Here is an 18,115-nt window from a genome sequence, read left to right on the forward strand (position 1 = left end):
ATTTTTTTGTACTTTTTTTCTTGAAAAGATAGTGTAATATACATAAAATTTAAAATAATAGCTAATAAACTTTATCACTTAATTTTTGCATATTATCTCATATACATTATACTATATAGTCATAACCAAAGTATTTTATATTCATATATAATTTGACCTTTTCCCCTATTTCAACAGTCTTAACATTTGTATTGGTTAACCAATATTCAACTGTATTAGTTTAATTTAATAAACCATTCCCCTAATGACAGACATTTAAGTTGTTTACATTTTTTCTGCCAACCAGTAGTGCTTCAGTTAATACCTATATGTGATCGCTTGCTTCTTTTGAATTATTTCCTAGAATAAATTTCTATAAATTGTAATGGGTCAAAATGTATAACACCTTTATAATCTAGTGCATCTTCTCACAGCTTCAACTTTCTGGGTCACGTGGGTAGCACAGTGAAAGTCAGCCCTAACTTTCATACTAACTGGCTATGACATCTTGGGTGGGTCACTTCTCCTTTTTGAATTTCAGTTGTCTCATCTATAAAATTAGTGTGTTCATCCCCAAGTTCCCCAGGGCTGCTCCTTTATAGTCAGGGGTAGCGCCACAATTTTGGGGGCCCTTGAAAAATGCAAAAAAGGGGGGAAGCAGTAAAGATAGTAAAGTATAAAGCTTTTAAATTTCTTCTGCAGTTTCATTTGACTTGTCTGGTGTTTTTTATTTGCTAGTTAATGTTCTAAGTAAAGAAAAATTAAAATTTTACATTATTTGTATAAATTTTATCATTCATTTTCATTCTGTGTGGTGCCAGTTTTAAATGCAAATATAAGAGCATTTAAGTGGTATGTGGCATTACTGAAATTATGCAATTTATATTTCATTGCTCGAGCATGCATATGTATTTTGTTCTAAATAGAATTATGGAAAGCTGCATGAAACTGTAACTGAGCAGGAGCCTATGGTGCCTTTCCTATAGGGGAAGACCCCTCCACCCATGCCCTCTGCTTTAGCTCCTCTCTGAGGTACCTAGATAACAGTATATGATGCACATTTCCTGAGTTGTTTTATATGTTTTAAAAACCCTCACCGAATGGAGGATTCTAACTACTTGATGACCATGAGCAGTAGCCCCCAGACCTACTGGAGCCCAAAGACTGATAAAGTTAACTCCTGTGACACCACCCTGTTACCTTACCATCCACCAATCAGAGAATTGTGCATGAGCTGATCACATAACCTGCGACTCCCTCCTTCACCTGGCCTTTAAAAATACCCCCCTGAAACCCATCAGGGAGTTCAGGTTTTTTGGAGCATTAGCTACCCTGGACTCCTTGTATGGTGCCTTACAATAAACACTGCACTTTCCTTCATGACGTACATACATACATACATAAATAAAAATAAAATGAAATGAAATGAGTGTGTTGTATTAGGTGATTACTCTGGCCCCTTTTAACTCTAATATCCTATCAATACAATTCTATACTAAAAAGTAGAGGCTGTTACCCATTTATTAATGGATGCAAACTAAATTACTGTTCCTTTCCTCCCTGAAAGATTTATCTGGGGAAAAGTTCCTATATCAACCTTAGTTGTTCAGTAGAACCTCTGCTCTCTTGGAACTTGTTTTAAAGGAGAGCAGTTTATATAACCTCCTCACGAACAGATGAATCTCTGGGATATTTATCTCCTATGGAGATAGGAGAACAAAGACCTTGTTTGAAAGATCTTGCTTAGGTAACAGAAATTGGAAGATATATGGGAGCCACAACTACCTGTCTCATGTCAAGTATCCCAGACCTTCTTTCTACTTATCCTGTGTCCACAAGAACTAAGGAAACTTCTAACACAACATGAAGGATGTCAGTGGTTTGCCTTTCTATTAGTCTCGATCTCTCCCCACGTAAACTTCCTGTGGGTACTTACCCTTTGGTTGCCAGTACTGGAACTCAACATATTCTGTCTCTGGCCCATTTTAGGCAGCTGACACACAGGAATTTGGGACCAAGCTGCATAAATCATTTCATGAGATCACCCAGAACCGATTTCTTCACCACTGCTCACGTGAGGTGAAGCAGGTAAGTGTAAAGTAATAATAGGTACTTTGGTGGAAATCTTCCATATTGATGTATGAGAACCCTGAGTACGCAATGGGTAGGTGTAGTACTTTAGACTGCACAATCTGAGGTTAGCCTTTTAGCAAGGAAGCCTGTGGTTTAGAAAAACTTTATAGAACATGGTATTACATAGAGGTTAAGAGCATGGTTAGAGATGTCACTTGAATTCCATTTCTGCCACAAACTAGTTGCATGGTATTATTATAGAAGCTATTTATTCCAAGTCTCGCTTTCTTTATCAGTAAAATAAGAATGATGCACACCTAAAATGATCGTTGTGAGGTTTGAATAAGATAATGTAAGTAAACTGCTAAGCACATAGCTACTTTTATGAGGATGATGATATGATGGAATTCCTATGTTTAGTTTTGCCTAATGAAAAACATACTTTTATCTATTTACCTTTTTGGATGCTGGAGATACAGAGTTGCATTAGTTGGGGTCTCTGCCCTCATGGAGGTCAGATAGTTATAGGCTCCTCTAATGAGTGAAGAGAAATCACAGCTGGGAAATTTTATGTATTTCCAGATTCTGGGTGTAGGTAGTAGTAGTGTTTCAGCTGAAGCCCACTTTTCTGGCTCTCTTGGCAACCATCAGCAGGATTGACTTTTCTGGAATTAAAGTATAAGATGAGTAAATAAAAGAGATTAAGAGGGAAATGATTATACAGCGGCTTCTGGCCAAGATAGAGTAACAGGGACCAGATTTACCCTCCTGCCTGAAATAACCAAAAATCTGGACAATAACAACAAAAAAAAACCAACATATGAAACAATGGTTCTCGAGACATTGGGCCTCAGACAATGGATGGGATAGTCATTCCTGAGAGATGGAAAACAACGAAGTGAGCTCTATGAATGCCATTGCACACTGCTTAGAGAAAGTACAGAGACTGTGGAACAGGGAGAAGGAATCCAGGCAGAGCCTCATGGTGTCCCTGAGTTGAATAGATGAAGCTAGGAATCCAGGGATGCTAAGGCAGCTTAAGCTTTCAGGGCAGAGTACCAGAGAAGAGAGAGCTGCACAGAGAGAGAATTCTGGAGATCTGCAGAGGCTCCTCTCTCTAGTATTCAGTTGAGTACTGATCAGCTCATTCATGTGAAGAAACTGTCCAGGTAAAGAACCACTCAGAAGGATTACAGGGGACAATAGGCAGAGCTTACATAGGGCTGGGAATAGTGCCTATTTCCATCAACCAGAGAGCAAAGTCTTATAATTTATGGAGCATCAGGTAAAATACTAGGAATAGACTTGCCTCAGAAATGAAAAAAAATTACATCTACAATAAACACTCCTTGGTTCTGCCTAACAAAGCTCAAAAGCAGAAGCAAGACCTAAAAGGATCAGGTGGTTTCCAAGTAATTCAGTGGCATCTCAGAACAAAGTTCAAGAATATTTATAAGAATACAAAAATAACCAGCACCCACCAAGGTAAATTCATACTGCCTTGAATCTAATAAAAAAAATAGCAGACATGCTAAGAAGCAGGAAAATACAACCCACAATGAAGAGAAAACTCAATCAATTGATCAATCAATCAATCCAAACTGATCCAGAACTGACATGGAAGATAAAATTAGTAGACAAAAAACAGTTATTCTTATAACTGTATTCCATATGTTCAGGAGACTAGAGGAAAGATTGAACATATTCGTTAGAGATGTGGAAGGTATAAAAAAGAAACAAACTTTAAGGGGAAAACTAATGTCTCTGAGGTGAAAATTATACTGGTTACACCGAATAGTATCAATAGCACATTAGACACTTAAGGAAAAACACATAGCAATAGAAACTATCTGAAATTAAACACAGAGCGGGCTTCCCTGGTGGCTCAGTGGTTAAGAATCCACCTGCCAATGCAGGGAACATGGGTTCGATCCCTGTGTGGCCCGTGAGCCACAACTACTGAGCCTGCATGCCACAACTACTGAAGCCCACGTGCCTAGAGCCCATGTTCTGCAACAAGCGAAGCCACTGCAATGGGAAGCCTGCACACCACAACAAAGAATAGACCCTGCTCACCGCAACTTGGGAAAGCCTGTGCGCAGCAACGAAGACCCAACACAGCCAAAAATAAATAAACAAACAAATAAATTTAAAAAATTAAACACAGAGGTTAAAATAATAATAGACCATTGAGCATCTTTGAGTTATAGGACAACTTCACATAGGCTAATACATGTATAATTAGAGAATCTGAAGAAGCAGCAGAGGCAGAAAATATATTTGAAGAAATAATGGCTGAAATTTTTCCAACTTTGATGAAATCTATTAATCGTACAGATCCAAGAATCTCAACAAACTCCAAGCCTAAGAAGCAAAGAAAACGACACCAAGGCACATCATAATTAAATTGGTTAGAACCAGTGGTAAAAAGAAATCTTAAAAACAAACAGAGACAAAAAAAAAACACCTTGTTATGTAATACAAGGAAACAAAGATAAGGATTACAGCAAGTTTCTCATCAGAAACCGTATACGCTAGAAGAAAATGGAATAACATCTTTATAGTACTGAAAAAAACCAAAAACCTGTCAACCTAGAATTCTTTACCCAACAAAAGTATCCTTAAAAACAAATATGAAATGAGAACTTTTTATGACATACACGAGATGAAAGAATTCATTATCTGCAGACAAGAAATATAAATGTAAAAGAAGTCCTTCAAGCAGAAGATGATACCAGATGGAAACCTGGGTCTACACAAAGGAATGAAGAGTACTTAAAATGGTAACTATGTGGATAAATGTAAAGACTTTTCTTATTATTTAAATCTCTTTAAAACATAATTAACTTTTTAAAGCAGAAACAGTAATAATGTATTTTGAGGTCTATAACCTATGTTAGAAGTAAAGTGTATGACAACAGTAGCACACAGACCAGGAGGAGAGAAATAGAGATGAATAGTTGTAAGGATTTATGCTATCTGTGGGGTAGTATAATATTACTTGAATAATATTACTTGAATAAATTACTAGAATTCCTTTGATGAAAGGAACCATCAAAATAACACATCCAGGAGTTATACCTAATAATCCCAGAAAGGAGGTAAAATGGAATCATAAAAAATATTCAACCCTCAAGAGAATGAGAAGACAAGCCACAGGCTGGAAGAAGATATTTACAAGACACCTCTGATTAAAGGACTATTATCCAAAATACACAAAGAACTCTTAAAAATCAACAACAAGAAAAAAAAATTTTTTATAGTCATAGATAGATAAGCTTTATTCCAATGTCTACATAAAATTGACTTGATGTCCAACAGGAAAAGTTTTTTCCAAAGGGTTAAAATTTATCGAACAACAGAACTTGGTCCTTTTCCCTTTAGTTTGTCTCAATTCAGTTGGCTGACACATCATTATTAGTATCCACCCTTACTAATCATTTTCACCACACACAATATCTAAAAGTCTTCGGGTGGCACTTCCCATTTCTCTGGAAATCTCTTAAACTGCTTTCAGTTACAAGAGATGGGCAAGGTTTTTATCTGCTCATACTCTACTCCACTGGAGACAAAAACACATCCCTGAATTCTCTCGTTTAAATTGTGGCTGTTGACAAAGTGTCCAAATGAAGAACTTAACGTTAACACACAAAGAACACAGTATAATCTCTGTATAATAATAACTTTGCTTTAACTTTTTCTCATTAAAGAATTATTTTTATTATCTCTCCACAAGGAAGTTATAAAAAATACCTGTAAAAACATTGAAAAGGCTCTTAAAAGTCCTGGAATGAAAAATTCTGAAGTATAAATTATGATACATCGTCTATGATTTGCAAATAAGAATAAAATAAATTCTACAAGCGAGAATTTCTGAGTGATTTTTTTTTTTTTTTTTTTTTTTTTTGTGGTACGCGGGCCTCCCACTGTTGTGGCCTCTCCCATTGCAGAGCACAGGCTCTGGACGCGCAGCCGCAGCGACCATGGCTCACGGGCCCAGCCGCTCCGCGGCATGTGGGATCTTCTCGGACCGGGGCACGAACCCGTATCCCCTGCATCGGCAGGCGGACTCTCAACCACTGTGCCACCAGGGAAGCCCTCTGAGTGATTTTGATAGGAATTTACCAGAAGGAGCCAGAACATCAAACCTTAACGATTTCCTATTTTCATCCCAATTGAGTTTTTGAAAAGCTATATAATCTGTCGACATGCACAATCCACACAGGAACTTGCTGCTGCCACTAATGATGAAGTCAATCTGAAGGACAGAGATTTGTATGCTGGATGCGCCAGGCTCTTCCATGCAACTGATTGAAGTGGTCGTCTCTTATTTTTTCCCTTATGTTTTAAATAGAAGTAAATATACATATGGTAAAAAATTTAAATGGTACAGAAAGATCTAAAATAATCAGTAAATATCCTTTTCTCCCATAACCTAGAAAATCTGATGTCTTCCAAATCATCAGTCGTATGAATAATTTGCAAAGTGAAGTCAAACTTGGAGTCTCCTCATCTGAAAATTATTCTCAGGACTTTCGGAATGTGTTGATTCTGTCATATATTACTTCTGTTACAGAGGAAAGCCATGCAGTCTTCTTAAAAAAAACTAATTACAAAAGCAACACGCACACTCTGCTCAGAGACAGCAAGTCCAGGCAGCACCTTGTACAGGATCTGGTCCTGGTTACGGGCAGATTCCCTGGTATCATCCAGAGTCACGGGCGGCAGGAGCTCAGCCGAGCCCTTCCTGAATGCCTCGGATCCTCCTGGCCAGCGGCACATCCTTTGGGAAGAGAGTGACGCGGCTGGCATGTAAGGAGAGGAGATAGGCATCCTCAAAGAGATGAACTAGAAACGCTTCTGCTGCCTCTTGTAGGGCCAGCATGGCCTGAGCTTGCCAACTGAAGTCCACACCACGAGTGAATTTAACACATATTTCTCTTGCCAGGCGGCAGAAGCGGGTTCTTCCTTAACAACAGGTGTGTGCTCTTCTCAAGAGTTCGAATCTCCTTCAGAACCCAGTGTCTCCGGCGAGCAAGTCGACGGGAGGAAGTGCCTAAGTATGGGCCCGGCCGGGTGGCGGCAGGAGCCGGGCTCACGGTGCACCTCCTTGGGGCTTCGGGCTTGCGGATCCATCGGCGTGGGCCCATGGCTGGCGCTCAGGGTTGCGGACCCGCGGCTCCTTCTCGGCTTTCTGGGTCCAGAGGCAGAGGCTGGCATCCAGGTGAGGGCCAGCAGCACCCTGGCCACATGCCCCGGCTGGGTGGCGTTCAAATTGTCCGCTCTGCCGTGGATTCACTCAACAAAAATTTTTAAATGGGTCAAAGACCTTAACAGATACCTCACGAAAAATGGCATCAGATAGCAAATAAGCACATGAAAAGATGGTCCACATCATATGTCATCAGGGAAATGTAAATTAAAACAACAGTGAGATATCACTACGCACTTACCAGAAGGGCCAAAATCCAAATGATGGCAAAGATGTGGAACAACAGGAACTCTCATTTATTGCTGGTGGGAATGCAAAATAGTACAGCTACTTTGGAAGACAGTTGGGCAGTTTTGTATAAAACTAAACATACTCTTACCATGTGATCCAGTAATCATGCTCCTTGGTATTTACCCAAAGGAGTTACAACTTAGGTCCACACAAAAACTTGTACACAGATGTTTACAGCAGCCTTCTTCATAATTGTCAAAACTTGGAAGCAACCAAGATATCCATCAGTCTGTGAATGGATAAATAAACTGTGGTACATGCAGACAATGGAATATTACTCAGCGCTGAAAAAGAAATGAGCTATCATGCCATGAAAAGACATGAGGAAACTTAAATTCATATAAGTAAGTAAAAGGAAGCCAACCTGAAAAGGCAACATACTATATGATTCCAAATACAGTGCATGATAGTCTGAAGAAGGCAAAACTCTGGAGACAGTAAAAAAAAATCAGTGGTTGTCAGGGCTTAGGAGGAAAGGAGGAATGAATAGGGGGAGAACAGAGGACTTTTAGGGCAGTGAAATTATTCTATTTGATAGTATAATAGTAGATATGTATCATTATACATATGTTTGAGCCCACAAACTATACACCAGGAGTGAACCCTAACATAAACTATGAAATTTGGATGATAATGATATGTCAGTGTAGGTTCATCAGTTGTAACAAATGTACCATTCCAGTGGGGGATGCTGATAATGGTAGAGGCATCAGTGGGGACAGAGGGAATATGGGAAATCTCTCTATCTTATGCTCAATTTTGCTATGAACTTAAAACTGCTCTAGAAAATAATCTATCAAAAAATACTCAATCTAAAAGAAGAAAAGGATGAAAAAGAAAAGGGAACAAAGAACAGATGAGACAAATAGAAAACAATAAGATGATATATTTAAACCCAGCCATATCAATTATCATATTAAATATAGTCTAAACAACCCAATTAAAAGGCAGAGATTGTTAGATTGAATAAAAAGCCAACTATATGTTGCCTACAAGAATCCCACGTTAAATATAAAGACAGAAACGGATTAAAAGTAAAAGAATAGAAAAAAGATATACCATGCTTACACTCATAAAAAGAGAGCTGGAGAGGGTATAGTAACATCAGACAAAGTAGAATTCAGAGCAAAGAATATTACTAGGGATAAAGAGGGTTACTTCATAATGATGAATATAATACAGTGAATACAATGAACACAATAGCTCTAAACATTCATAAAACTTTTTAGAGAGTTTTTAAATGCATGAAGCAAAATTAATAGAACTCTAAGGAGAAATGAAGTCCACAATTATATTGGGAGATCACGACATACCTCTCTCAGTAATTTGTAGAACAAGTAGACAGAAAAATCAGTAAGTTTGGGGACTTCCCTGGTGGCGCAGTGGTTAAGAATCCTCCTGCCGATGTAGGGGACACGGGTTCGATCCCTGGTCCCGGAAGATTCCCCCATGCCGTGGGGCAACTAAGCCCGCGCACCACAACTACTGAGCCTACGCGCTAGAGCCTGCAAGCCACAACTACTGAGCCCACGTGCTGCAGCTACTGAAACCCGCGCACCCAGAGCCCTTGCTCCACTACAAGAGAAGCCACCGCAATGAGAAGCCTGTGCACCGCAATGAAGAGTAGCCCCACCTCGCCACAACTAGAGAAAAAGCCCGTGTGCAGCAACGAAGACCCAACACAGCCAAAAAAAAAAAAAATTAGTAAGTTTGTAGAAGTCTCAGATAACACTATGAATTAACTATACCTAACTGATATTTATAAAATACTCTGCCCAACCACAGTAGACTAGACTATACATTATTTCTAAGTATGCAAGGGACATATAGCAAGATAGACCGTATTCTGAGCCATTAAATACATCTCAATAAATTTTAAAGGATCTGAGTCATATAAAGTATGTTTTTGACCACAATAGAATTATTATATTTTATTATTTTATTATAATAAAATCAATAAGAAAAAGATATCTGGAAAACGCCAAATATTTGGAAACTAGATGACACACTTATAAATAACCCATGGATCAAACACAAAATCAAAAGAGAAAGTAGAAAATTTTTTTTTTTTTTTTTTTTTTTGCTGTACGCGGGCCTCTCACTGTGTGACCTCTCCCGTTGCGGAGCACAGGCTCCGGACGCGCAGGCTCTGGGGCCATGGCTCACGGGCCCAGCCGCTCCGCGGCATGTGGGATCTTCTCGGACCGGGGCACGAACCCGTGTCCCCTGCATCAGCAGGCGGACTCCCAACCACTGCGCCATCAGGGAAGCCCGAAAATATTTTAATTTAATTAAAATGGAAGTATATATTATCAAAATTTGTGAGACATAGCTAATGCAGTACTTAGAGAGGAAAATACCTGTGTTAGAAAAGAAAAAGGTCTCGGGACTTCCCTGGCGGTTCAGTGGTTAAGACTCCATGTTTCCACTGCAGGGGGCAGGGGTTTGATCCCTGATTGGGGAACTAAGGTCTCACATGCCATGTGGTGCAGCCAAAAAGAAAAAGATAAAGAAAAAGGTCTTAAATCAATGACCTCAGCTTCCAACTTCAACTAGAATAAGAAGAGCAAATTAAACATAAACAGAACTATGAAATAATAAAGATCAGAGTGGAAGTCAGTAAAATGGAAAAACAATAGAGAAAAAAAAATCAGTGAAACGTAAAGGTGGTTCATTGAGAAAGAAGATTAATAAGAGAAGACACAAATTGCCACTAATATCAGAAATTAGAGAGGTGGCATCAGATATTAAAAGGATTATCGGGGAATATTATGAACATTGCACTAAATTTGACAATTTAGATTAAATGGAAAATTCCTTGAGAGACATAAATTACCAAAGTTCACTCAAGAAGAAATAGCTCCATATACCTGGTAGTTTTATAATATTAAAGAAGTTGAACTTTTATTTAAAAATCTTACTGTCATGTTCAGATTATTTTAAAACCCACAAACCTCAATAATAAGAAAACAAACAACCCAATTTTTTTAATTGGCAAAAGATTTGAACACACATTTTACAAAAGAAGATATACAAACAGCAAATAAACATACAAAAATATGGGGACTTCCCTGGTGGCGCAGTGGTTAAGAATCACCTGCCAATGCAGGGGACATGGGTTTGAACCCTGGTCCCAGAAGATCCCACATGCTGTGGAGAAACTAAGCCTGCGTGCCACAACTATTGAAGCCCGCGCGCCTGGAGCCTGTGCTCTGCAACAAGAGAAGCCACCGCAATGAGAAGCCCGCGCACCGCAACGAAGAGTAGCCCGCACTCACTGCAACTAGAGAAAGCCCATGCGCAGCAATGAAGACCCAACGCAGCCCCAAAATATAATTAATTAATTCATTAATTTAAAAAAACATACAAAAATATGCTCAACATTATTAGTCATTAGGGAAGTGCAAATCAAAACCACAATGAAATAATATTTCACACCTACTTGTAATAAAAAGACTGACCATACCAGGTGTTGGCAAGGCTGTGCAGGAACTGGAACTCTTATACCCTATTTGTAGGAATAAAAAATGATACAACCACTTTGGAGAACAGTTTTGCAGTTTCTTAAAAAGTTAAATATACACCTGTCTCACGACCTAGCCGTTCTACTTGTAGGTATTTACCCAAGAGAAATGAAAGCATATACGACACAAAAATGTATACACCAATGTTCATGGCACATCTACCATATTTGTAATAGCCAAAAACTGGAAACAACCCAGTGTCAACAGGCAAAAGAATAAATACACTGCAGCATGTCCATTCAGTGGAATACTACTCAGCAATAAAAGGAGTGAACAGTAGGATGGATGAATCTCTAAATAATCATGCTGAATGAAAAAACCTGGAAATACAAGAGTACATACTGCTCGACTGAATTTATAACAATTCTATAAAATGCCAATTACTCTGTAGTTACAGATCAGTGGTTGCTTGAAGACGGGAGGCATAGGAGTTGGAGGGAGTGGAGGAGTTATGAAGGGCAGAAGAAACTTTTGAGGGTGATGGATATGCTGGTTATCTTGATGGTTTCACAAGTGTGTACCTTTGCCAAAACTTATCAAATTGTACATTTTATAAAGATGCAGTTCATTATATGTATGCAAGTTATATCTCAATAAAGTTGCTATAAAAATTATAGACACGGTTTCTGAGAGACACCTCTTCTGCCTCTCTCCCTCTCCTACTTCTGTTTGCCTGATTAGACGGGGAGGTTTGGGTACCTAGTCACCCAAGGATCACAGCATCTCATGGATTTGCCCACTCTCCTCTGCTTTGTAGCAGTGAAGCCCCTATAAATACTCCCTTCACCACACTGTTTTTTCATGGCTGCATGTACCTTCTAGGAAGCACCTTCCTAGGAATGCATCTGCTGTTCCTTTCAGCTGGCTCACTGCAAACACTCTTGCTGGTTTCCCTTCAGCTCGGTAAGCTGCTGCCCACAACTTGAGCGAATAGGTAAAAGCTAATACCCATTGTATCAGTTACCCGTGGATGTTGTAACAAATTACCACAAATTTGGTAGCTTAAAAACAAAAGAAGTTTATTATCTCAGAGTTCTGGAGTCCAGAAGTCTGAAATCAAGGTGTTGGCAGGGCCACACTCCCTCCAAAGGCTCTAGAGGAGAATCCTTCCTTACCCCTTCCAGCTCTGGTGGCCCCAGATGTTCCTTGACTTGTGGCCACATGACTCCAGTCTCTGCCTCCATCTTCACATGGCCATTCCCCTTTGTCTCTCAAGTCTCCCTCTGCCTTTCTCTTACAAGGACACCTGTCATTGGATTTAGGGCCCTCTCTAAATCCACAATGATCTTATCTTGAGATCCTTAATTACATCTGCAAGGACCCTTTGCACATTCACAGGTACTAGGGGTTAAGACTTGGACATATCTTTTGGGGGGCTACTATTCAATTCACTACAGCCATCTATATCTTCAAATTTCTAGGGATAGGTCAAGGGTAAGGTATGTGGCATTATCATAGGACCTGAGATACATGGGCAGGATCTACAAGTGTTTCAGCCTGTGAAGTCCTTTTGCTTGGGCCTCTCTGATATCCCAGTGACATCTGAAAAGGAAATGATCTGACCTCCTTTGCCCCACTGTATTGCTATGGTGATGGCCCATAGCCTCAGGGCCATTCACAGCCCAGTAAATTTGGCAGGTGGCTGGCTAGTCTTATGCAGTAGTCATAGGGCTTGGAAGGAAGGAACATTTATTGAATCCCTAATCTGTGCCAAGATTTCCACTTTAATCTCTACAAAAATCCTGAGGTTGGTTGTAGAGTTCCATTTTATAGATGAAGAAACTGGTTAGAGAACTACTTTTCTAATTTACCCAGAATCACGCAGTCAGTAAATGGCAAGGCTAGGATTTATAATGAGGTCTCCTGGATCCGAAGCCTAGTAACATTTTTGCCATATAGGACTCGATCACAAGCCCAGGGAAGATGAGTGACCAAACCCATACTTCCCTACTCAAGATCATTACCGTTTCCCTCGGATAATGGCCATTTAGTGATTAGTAACTTGTTAGTGGCACACGACTGGCACCCAGTGGCTATAGCTAAAAACTACAAGATTAATGATAGGTCCAATTCTTTTACCTCTGCACCAATCCCTGTTTCCATTTCTAAACAGGTAAAGTAGAATAGCTGAACTCTTGAGTAACATTGAATAAAACCATCTATGACTATTATATAGTTTATGGAGAAATGAGAGAATATTTAGGGTTTTATAGAATATATTCATGGAAAGGTCGTGCCAAGAGTGGAGATATTAAGCCTTGATGTTGGAACAGAGGACAGTGGGCCATGAAGACAAGATAGTAATCCTGGACTTACTGTCACATTTGAGTGTAGGGACTAAAAACTTAAACCCAGAGTAAGCAGGAGCAGTAGCATGGAGGCAGCTTCCTAAGGAAAGGTGTTGTTTCGCAGGTGGTAGACCAGAATGAAATGTCTCATAGAGTGTTAAACTCAAGGTCTATCCTGAGGATAGGGCTCTCTCATCTGGGGGACCTGATGAGAATGGAAGGCTCTCCTAGGACTCAGAGATTTATATCTGAATGTAGGTATTTCCTTGGGTAAAGGTTTGTCTATTACACGAGACTTCTAGGTTGGAGTGAAGTAAAAGAATAAGCTTTTTCCTTAAAGAAAAAAAAAGATGTTTGGAAATTTTCCTAATACTGTTTCTTTTTTCACACCTTTAGGGCCATCTTTACCTCTTCTATGTGTCTTAGAATATAATTACTTAGAAACTGAAACTTGTCTTGTTAAACAACATATGATAGAATACATTTTTTATTGTTATAATTCACATACCATAAAATTTACCACTGTAAATTTACAATTCAGTGGTTTTAAGTATATTCACTGTGGTTTGCAGCCATCACCAGTAAATTCCAGAACATCTCCATCACGCCAAAGAAAAAACCTTGTACCTAATTTGCAGTCAGTCCCAATTCTCCTATCTCCTGTCCCCTGGCAACCACTAATTTACTTTTCCTCAGTGGATTTGCCTATACTGGATATTTCATATAAATGGAATCATACAATAAGTGGATTTTTGTGTCTGGCTTCTTTCACTTAGCATAATGCTTTCAAGGTTCATCCATGTTGTAACAGGTAACAGTACATTCCTTTTTATGGTTGAGTAATAGTCCATTGTATGGATATACACCACATTTTTTAATCCATCCATCAGTTGATAGACATGTTATTTCCACTTTTTGGCTATTATGAATAATGCTGATGTAAACATTTTTGTGTGTGTGGACATATGTTTGTCATTCTCTTTGGTGTATAGCTAGGGGCAGAATTGCTGGGTCATGTGGTAACTCAAACTGTTTCCCAAACTGGCTGCATTATTCTACTTTCCCACCAGCACTGTGTAATGGTTCCAATTTTTCCATATCCTCATCCACAGTTGTTATTATCTATTATTATTACTACCATCCCAGTGGGTATAAAGTGGTATCTCATAGTGGCTTTGATTTGCATATCCCTAATGAATAATGATGTTGAGCATCTTTTCATGTGCTTATTGGCCATTTATATCTCTTCTTTGGAGAAATGTCTATTCAAATTCTTTGTCAAACCCATTTTTTTATTGGGTTGTTATTTTAAAGTTGAACTATGAGTTCTTTATTCTGGATACAAGTCCCTTATCAGATATGATTTCCAAATATTTTCTCCAATTCTTGTGGGTTGACTTTTCACTTTCAAGTGTCCCTTGAAGCACAAAAGTTTTTAATTTTGATGAAGAGGATATCTATTTTTATATACTTGTATTGAAAAACAAGGAGCTGGGAGGACTGGGTTCTGACCTTTGTTTCTCTGTCCAAATTGAACCAAATAGCAGGGCTTTGAAAGCTACACAAGACTACAAAATGTGACCTGTGGCTTCCCATGTTTGACCTCAGTCAGTCATTTGTTGAGCACTTACCGTGTGCAAGGCACTATGCTAGCTGTAAAAGAGATACAGGCATGATGAACCTTACAGGGAATTTAAGAGGTAGAAAATGGACATAAATACATAAATTGATGAAAAGGGGCATGCAATGCATACTTAAAAGAGCCCAAGGAATGGAGCAGACAGTACATGAGTGACCAGAGTTCAGAAAAGCTAGGAAATGCCCGGAATGGCTGGAGTGAACTGCAAAGCCTCCAAAAGAAGAAGGAAGTCTTAAAAGTTGGGGGCTGGGCAGGGGGTTCACATGAGCCAGGAGGAAGTAATAGGGGGTTCCAGGTGAAGGAGGAAGGAAAGCCCTGTGAGGTCAACAAAGCCACCAGGCATGTGATCTCACTGGGGCTTGTTCATGCTTCTGCAAAACTCACTTAGGACTTCTAATTTTTTAAGCAGCTGCTCCCAGAGAAAAATAATGCAGAGCAGAGCACAGAGGATGCACATGAGAACAGCAGCCTGGAGCTCCTTGCAGGTAAGGTTTCAGCTTTTCAGGTGAGCCCTGGATCAAAGCTGGGAAGTCAAAGATGTGACTTCAAACCTTCAGATAGCACCTTACACCACAGCAATGTTCTGGGGTTTGGTCGTGGCTCCCACCACCACTCTGGGTATTCTGGGGCAGCAGGAGGCATTCCCTTCCGAAAGCTGCTACGATAGGACTAGAAATTTCTCACAGTTTGTGCAGTTAGATAGCTGCACATGATGGGGCAGGGCCCTGAATTCAGTTGGTTCCTTCATGTTTTCATCATTATAGTGTTGCTACTGTGGCCGTCCTTAGTTCTGGTTACTACTGTGTTTGGGGCTCCGGAGTCTGCTCCTGGATGCAGACACCACCTCAACCTTGATAAACGTTATGGGGAGGTGTCAGTGTGTGTAATGTGACGGTGATTATATTGTCTTTTCCCCTCCCTCCAACACTTAAACAGCCTTCAGGGCCTGCAGTAGCAGATGTGTATGTCTGAAAATAATCATAGCCACTGGTGCTTGAACTGGTATGGTGCAGGTGCCAGGCACTAGTCCGAGATTTGAAAGTGTATTAACGCTCTTAATTCTCAAAACAGTACTATGGTACTATAATTATCCTCATTCTACAGATGAGGAAACAGAGGCCCAGAGATGTCAATAAACTTACCTGAGGTCACACAGCTAGTAAATGACAGAGCCAGAATTCAAACCCAGGCAGTCTGGCTCTGGTCTATCTCTAACAGAGCCAGGCTGGTGGGGATGCACTGTCGGACCAAACAATGCCTGGGCTTGAGGGAATCTGGGGACTGCTTTCAGCACCGTCAGCACCGTGCTTTGTTGGTAAAATTCCTCTCTCCAGGGTAACAGCTACAACATACTGCATGGCGTCTGTGCTTAGGCCTAAGATGTGTTTCTGAATCATTCTGTCAATTAAACTGTATTTTAAATGTTGTGGGGGCTGTTCCTCCCGGAAAGAACCCTGCAGCAAAGGCTGGTACAAAGCCAAGAATCTATAATTTAGATTTGGAGATTTAGAAGAATGGAAGTGTATCATATAGCACAATTCAGTATTCACCACATATGATTCAGTATTTATGTAGTGAAAAGACAAAAGAATAAGTACTTTCCTTAGAAGAAAAAAATTAACATTTAATTCAGCACCTTCTGTGGACCCAGGGAGATGCTAGGCTCTTCCAGTGACCACTCTCACAGTGACCCTTTGGGGTGGGTAGCATTGGCCCCCTCTCACAAGAGACAACCCAGGTTCAGATAGGATAGAGCACTTAGCAGGAGGAGGATCTGAACTCCTGCTGCCTCTAAAGCTCATGCTTTCTCTAAAATGCAACATAAGCCTTAAAATCTAGGTGTTTATGATCTGGTGGACCGCCCCCTAGAAGAGTGTTTGAGCTGCTCTGCCTTACAGAGCTGCAAATCTAGTTGCCGTCAGTCCTATGTTCCACATGGGCAGCTACACTGAAGAAAATCACTAAGTGTGTGATGCCACTGTACACCTGTGGTCCATTCTCTGAGGAGCCTTCAGTTTGTCAATTCTTTCCATTGTCTTCCTGGCCTTCTCCTCAGTGGCCACTCCATCCTTTTTTTTTTTTTTTTTTGCGGTACGAGGGCCTCTCACCATTGTGGCCTCTCCCGCTGCAGAGCACAGGCTCCGGACGCGCAGGCTCAGCGGCCATGGCTCACGGGCCCAGCCGCTCAATGGCATGTGGGATCCTCCCGGACCGGGGCACGAACCCGTGTCCCCTGCATCGGCAGGCGGACTCTCAACCACTGCACCACCAGGGAAGCCCGCCACTCCATTCTTTTAAAAAACTACCAAGCCTCGTCCTCCTGATTTAGCCTCCTACTTCACTTACTAATCTCTTTTTTCAGTAAACTCACCCAGTTTGTACTCCCTCCACTGCCAGAACCTTATCAGCATAGGGACTCACCCCCTCCAGGCTAAGGGGTGGCATTATCCTTACTGCTTTCATGGTAGCATGTTATCATCTCTGTACCTTCAACTTCTTTTCTGAGTTCCTTTCCCTCAGGAGGTCCACCTTCAAAAGGATATCTCCCATGATCTTGAACTTCTCCCACCTATCATCTCTCTCCATCACATCTCAATCAAGGTTCTCAAAAAAGCAAGCTACACTGTTTCCCTCTCTTTCTTTCATTCTCTCCCTAACCCAGGGCACTTGCTTTCCCTGTGGCCTCTGAACTGCAGTCTCTTGTTTGGGAAGGCCTCTTAATTACCAAATTGATGACTGTGCATTTATCTTTATCACACCTGGATTATTTGCAGAGCTTGGCACTGGGAGACTATGACTCACCAGGTTCTCCCCATCTCTTCTCTCTTCGACTAGCTTCCTCTGGCCACCCCCAAATAGTGCTCATACTGCAGTCCCTCCCTGGCTGCTCTCTTCCATCCCAGGCGTTGACCCCTGCCTCTGGGCAGAAGACTCCTCAGCTGGTATGACCATTCCAGGTCTCTCCTGAGTGTTAGGTGAGAGATATATCTGCTCAGTAGGCTGCTACATATGGCGGTCCCACTGGTACCTCAATTTCCTTTCTCCTGATATCTTGCCCTCTGCACACACACCCAAAATCAGCTCTTCTTTCTTCAGTCTCTGTCATGAC

At 40.5% G+C, this 18,115-nt stretch overlaps 1 protein-coding gene and 1 pseudogene across 1 annotated transcript in view; one reads left to right on the top strand and one right to left on the bottom strand.

The window, feature by feature from the left end:
• TOP6BL (TOP6B like initiator of meiotic double strand breaks) overlaps window positions 1–18,115 on the top strand; it is a 106,425-nt gene that overhangs the window by 86,762 nt on the left and 1,548 nt on the right. Inside the window, exons 11-12 of the mRNA XM_065882723.1 lie at window positions 1,969–2,067; window positions 15,416–15,491. Coding sequence (XP_065738795.1) covers window positions 1,969–2,067; window positions 15,416–15,491 — 175 coding nt within the window. The remainder of the gene's footprint in view (window positions 1–1,968; window positions 2,068–15,415; window positions 15,492–18,115) is intronic.
• Window positions 6,785–7,202, bottom strand: LOC136127551 (histone H3-like centromeric protein A pseudogene; annotated as a pseudogene).

The sequence above is a fragment of the Phocoena phocoena genome, chromosome 8 (genome assembly GCF_963924675.1).
Source record: "Phocoena phocoena chromosome 8, mPhoPho1.1, whole genome shotgun sequence".
NCBI lineage: Eukaryota > Metazoa > Chordata > Mammalia > Artiodactyla > Phocoenidae > Phocoena > Phocoena phocoena.